Here is a 5,890-nt window from a genome sequence, read left to right as displayed (position 1 = left end):
CTGGGAGAAACATAGATGCCGAGTCTATATGGGGTAATTTCTGGGGTCCACATACGGGGTATTTGCGGAATTGCCATTGAGCCGTTGGCGGGAATGACGCTCTGTTTTAATTTCTTTGATATTAGTCCCAATGGTTGGGACAAAACAGATGTTGTGCCCTTCATTTCCTGTTGTTCTGTTGATTAGTGAGAATCATCTGAATCTCAATGGTGATTTGACCCGATAAAAACACAAATGATACGGATCCAACTCCTATAATTACAAGAGTTAATCATCTTTTCTTTACTTCGTAGTCTTCGATATTGATATTGATTTTTACGTGGAACCCTTCAATTTTTTTTTTCGGGCGCGGGGGAGATTGAGTTGGAGTATGAAATGATAAACTTGAGTACCACCTTAAACAAAAAGAGATCAAGAACCAAACATGATAACCACAGTGACTTCAGTGGAAAAGAGATCATATTATGCAGTACAAGTTTCGAACTCAATTCATTTACTAAAAGAAAAATTACGCTGCAAATACTTACACCATGCTTTTTCTTTGAGAGAGAGGGAGAATACACCATGAATATTTTATCGTATCAAGCCAAATAAAAATAAAACTCATGACAAAAAAAAAAAGAAGAGTGGCCAGAGATAGAGATGATATGGCCAACAGAATTTCAAACGCCCCGCCGTAAAAATGGATTGGAGCTCAAAGCTCAAGTAATCCATATTATTTAGCCGCCAACATTTGTTGTTTCCTCCGACTCTCCGAGTCCCCTGAATCCTTAAAAGATTTCTGTAAACCAGAGGAAAAGAGAAACCTCTTATCATATAGATCACTGAAACAATGAAAGAAAACAACTAGCTAGAGATATTGCCTAAGATTACCTCACGCAGCTCGGCGAAGCTAACGGCATGGAATGTCACAGCGGCAGTTGCCACTGCTCCCGGAATGGGCAAAGCTATCCGGGCTGCACCTTTCATGCCATCCAAACTCTCTGAGCACCTTTTATGCCATCCAAACTCTCTGAGCATTTTGGAAGGGTGTACCTCATCGCTACCTGTGAACGCAGTGGTAACTCGTGACCCAAATATTTGATTGGCTATAAAAAAATCGTACATTATAGAGTAAATTATATTTGATTAAGCATCTTCTTTACGTGAAATATCTATTATATTCTTAATAAAGAAAGAGACCTTATCTATAAATTTTGATGGCTTAAAAAAACTTTTATAAAAAAAAAATCTCAATTTCCAACCAATAAAAAAATAATTTTTCATGACCATCTTTGAGTTTTTTTTATAAAATATAAAAATCTTATTTCTATCAAAATATTATTTTTTAATCTTTTTTATTTAAAAACTACAGCCAAATAAAAAGCCCTTCCTAGTTTTTCCAACCACCATAATTTTTTCCTTCTTTTCCCGTTCAAAATGCACTTACAGTTTCTTCTGTCCAAGACTCCAACCTACAATTCCTCTTAGCAAAGAGGGAAAGAAAGCAAAGAGAAGGGGAAAGAGGATGGCTTATCTACTCAACCAAACCTGATAAACTATGGAATTCTATTGACATGCAAGCCATCAGTGGTGAGACATGCCAATGCTGCAATTCGAATGGCGTCTACAACCTTGACTTGTTACAAGAGGCGTACTGGAAAAAAAAAAAGGATACACTTCTAGTTTATGCTTTATTTCAACCATAAATTGGCAGCGCATCACAAGAAAACATCAGTGTAGGGGGGAAAATCCTCTCTTTTTTTGCCAATCCCTGAAACTCTACAAGAATTCGACATCTTGACTGATTCCACTTCTGGGTAAAACCCAGATGAAAGAGACCATAACATGGTTACGTTCTTTCAGAATCCAGAACAAAAGACAGCAGCTTCAGAATAAAACTAGGCCTCACACAGCAACAGGGACAGCTTCATCAAGAGCCACAACTCCTGGAAGCTCCTTCCCTTCCAATAACTCCAAGCTGGCGCCACCACCCGTGGATATGTGGCTCATAACATCAGCTACTCCCACTTTCTCGACCGCTGCAACAGAGTCTCCACCTCCAATGATCGTCGTCACGCCCTTCCCACTAAGTTCTGCCAACTTCTTCGCAATTGCCTGCAAAATTAAGCCATGTCAGCTAAGTTGCTTTCACATCCACCAACTGATACTGAATAAAAGAGAATACGACATACCTCCGTTCCAACTGCGAACTTATCAAATTCAAAAACGCCCATAGGACCATTCCAAATAACTGTCTTGGTTGTTTCCAGTGCATCACTGAATGATTTAACTGAATCTGGTCCGATATCCAGGCCCATCCAACCATCGAGAATTGCAGTTGATGGCACAACCTGCACGACGAATCTTCATTCCTCGATCATCTCATTTCATATCTTTGATCTAATACAGTCTGTACCTTTGCGGAGACTTCTACTCAATTTTGTTACAGAATAATCTCCATGTTTGCGTGAAACCAAAAGGAACTAAAATGTTTAAAGGAGGTTCACCTCTAAGGTTTTTTCCAGGTTTGAAGGTTCTTCTGGCATGGCTCGACAATAAGCAGATAAGAAGGAAACTATGCTTCACTTTATGCCTTAAAGGAATATAGTGTTGTTGGAGCAATAAATATTAATAGGACCCTAAAAATACAAACCTTGGTGTTGGCATCAGGAGCAAATTTGTCGGCAACAATAACATCAGTGGGCAACATAAGAGAGACCCCTCTTGATTTAGCCTTCGCAAGAAGCGATGTTGCAAGCTCTAGTTTGTCCTCCTCTACCAGGGAAGAACCCACTGAAAGTCCTTGTGCCTTGTAGAAGGTGAAGATCATTCCTCCACCCAGAAGAAGGACATCACATTTCTCCAACAACGATTCGATCACTCCAATCTTTGATGACACCTTTGAACCACCTACAATGGCAGCAAATGGCCTCTTTGGGTTTGCAACAGCACCAACAAGATAGTCAAGTTCCTGTAATTAGGCATGAAAATGTTTGGTTGGAAATTGACTTAAATTATAAGCAGAAAAATAGGAGAGGGGCAAGTCCAAGTGAATAATTCGAGAAGCAACACATAGTATCCAAGATGCTGTTACATGAGAACCTACAGAGGAACTCCCGTATGTTAAAATGCACCAGATGGAGATCAAACTGCCTCACTTTGGAATTTCTCAAAAAAAGAAAAAGCCTCGATTTGGATACGGTATGAGCTTTTTAAACACTCAGGAACCTCACAAATCATCCATGCAATTATTCTCCACTCAAACCATAACTTTTAATGGAGCAACAACATATAAAAGCTAAATACCAACCTTCTGCAAAAGAAAACCAGAAACAGAGGGCTTCAAGAACTTGGTGACACCCTCTGTCGATGCATGCGCTCTATGTGCTGTTCCGAATGCATCATTCACATAAAGGTCTGCTAGGGATGCCAGCTTCTTCGCAAACTCTGGTTCATTCTTCTCTTCCTCCTTATAAAACCTTACATTTTCAAGAAGCAGAACACCACCTTCTGGAAGTGCAGCAACCATTTTCTCAACTTCTGGCCCAATGCAGTCATCAGCTTTCTCGACCTGTATGGTGCCCATAAGGAATCCAGAATAAGAACTGTCAATTAAATTACATCTGGGTGCAAAGATGAGCATACCTTGATGCCAAGGAGTTCAGATAGCCTAGGCACCAGAGGACTCAAGCTGTATTTTGGTGTGACCCCCTTTGGGCGTCCCTGTTCAGAAAAAAGAATCAATAGCCCCCTGCGACTAAAGAAAATAGAAAATAGAATACAACTCTAATGTTGTAACAATAATAATTTCGTGGGCATTCTTCCCTGTTCCATGAATTAAATTATACTAGATAGCACTGTAACTAAAAATCCCAACATAACTTCCAAGTATATGAAAACAAGCACATAAAAACCTGCACAGAATCTAGCTTGCAAGACACTCATTGACGTGAGGCCTTCTAACACAACAACAAAGATGGAGAAAATAGAGAAAAAAGGCTACCTCAATGAAATGATCGCGGTTTCGACAACACTTCTACTCATTGGAACTATCAAAAAAATCAAAATCAATGCTTATATACATTAAAAAGGAATTTGATATTCTAATCTCAGCATAATTCGATAATGAAAGACATGAAAAATGAAATAACAATCAAAATTGAGACTTTTGTTGATAATTAGTACTATAATAAAAATTTTAAAAAAGAAAGAAGTAAAACAACCAGCAATTTCAGAAACATCAGGTGGAAAGCAAGTAGGAATCGAGAAGAGACTCACCAGATGACTGGAGAGGATGACTTTGGCCCCTTTCCCCATCAAGTGCTTGATGGTGGGCACGGCCGCCCGGATCCTAGTATCATCGGTGATATTCTGGTTCTCATCTAAGGGGACGTTGAGATCCGCCCTCACGAACACCCGCTTCCCCTTGAGGTCCGAGGCGGTGAGGTCCCCTACGCTCTTCTTCGCCATGGCCGCCACGCCCCTCGGCCCCCTCCCGCTTCGCCCCGCCACCGCCCGGATCCTCGCCGCCACGTGGAGCGCCAGCAGCGGGTCCGCCGCCGCCCCGGTGAAGCCCAGCCGGCGGAACGGCGATCGGAGCGCGACGCCGCCGCGGGAGGCGAAGCCGGGGAGAACGACCGCCGCCGCCTGCTGCCGGGACGAGGACGAGGATGCGGAGGCGGAGGACGGGCGAAGAGAAAAGGAGGTGGGGCAGGCGGCGGAAGCCATCGTAGCTCTTAGCAATAGAAAGAGAGCTAAGAGAGAGTTCGAAGGGAAAGAAGAAATGGTCGAGGAGGGGTGTGATTAGTAGTAATGAAAAAAAAGGATATGTGGAGGAGGGGTTTGCGGGGATGGATATTTTCTTATCGCTGGGGAGAGGTGGAGATTCGACATATATATATATATATATATATATATAGAGAGAGAGAGAGAGAGAGAGAGAGAGAGAGAGAGAGAGAGAGCTCCTTTCAGTTTTCAATAGTACTATTTTTTTTTTTTTTTTCGCCTTCTCCTCCGAGGCACTGAAAGCATAATAGAAATTAGGCCTGCAAGCAGCGAGTGCTCTTTGTAAGTTGCGAATCTATCAAACCATAGGCACCTTATCGGCCCCCCCCCCCCCCCCCCCCTCTTTTTTGAATTAGAAAGAACTAGACAGGGGATGAAAGACAAAGAAAGAGATCAAGATGCATTGTGATTAGAGAAAAGGAAGGGGCATGGTTGATGTGTCACTGGGTCAATGGAAAATCCGTAGAAAGGGGTGACAACTTGCCGAATTGACATCAGAAATCGCCAACATGAGCATAAACAAAATTATCGAATTTCATATAGAAATAACATGAACCATTTTTATTCTCAGAGTTGAGGTATATGAAGAATTGTTTTTTGGTCCCTTTCGTCCGATGGTTAGGACATTGTCTTTTCATGTCGATATATATATACACACACACACATGCGTATATAAAAATTTATTAACTAAAAACTGTATTGCAGGGATAGCTCAATTAGGAGAGCGCCAGACTAAACATCCAAAGGTTGTTAACCATAATTTTTAAAAAAAATTTCAGTAAAAAGTTAATATTCTTCAAAAAAATAAAAAATTTGATCATAATATTGATTTAAAAGGGTAGAAGAATGTAGTTCTTTTATTCCGATCCACTCTCTCTCTCTCGCTCTTTCTCTTTTGAAGTCCTAAACTAAAATCGGTTGGGCCTACCGACTTCAGTCCAAAATAGGCCCAATAAGCTGATTCTCACATATGTATTATGGTGTATGCTATTTACGAATGATATAATGTTGATTAAATACTAAAATTAATTTTTAGAGAAAATTTTAGTTGGAAAAGGGTTTAAAAATTAATAGAACAAAAATAAAGTATATGAAATGTATATTTGGTAAAATATAAATAAAA

General features: G+C 40.5%; 1 protein-coding gene across 1 annotated transcript; it reads right to left on the bottom strand.

Annotated features, from left to right (window-relative positions):
• Positions 1-1,654: 1,654 nt before the first annotated feature.
• Positions 1,655-4,845, bottom strand: LOC103704546 (phosphoglycerate kinase, cytosolic-like). The gene is made up of 6 exons (XM_008787889.6): positions 4,261-4,845; positions 3,628-3,705; positions 3,293-3,553; positions 2,636-2,953; positions 2,175-2,333; positions 1,655-2,097 (listed from the first exon to the last, which is right to left on the bottom strand). The coding sequence occupies exons 1-6, from the start codon at positions 4,708-4,710 to the stop codon at positions 1,888-1,890; spliced, it is 1,476 nt and encodes a 491-aa protein (XP_008786111.3). The 5' UTR covers positions 4,711-4,845; the 3' UTR covers positions 1,655-1,887.
• Positions 4,846-5,890: the final 1,045 nt, after the last annotated feature.

Source organism: Phoenix dactylifera, chromosome 9 (assembly GCF_051530095.1).
Source record: "Phoenix dactylifera cultivar Ajwa chromosome 9, Ajwa_hap1_PhDact_Kaust_v1.1, whole genome shotgun sequence".
NCBI lineage: Eukaryota > Viridiplantae > Streptophyta > Magnoliopsida > Arecales > Arecaceae > Phoenix > Phoenix dactylifera.
The sequence above is the reverse complement of the archived record's forward strand: the minus strand, read 5'-3'. Positions and strand labels throughout refer to the sequence as shown.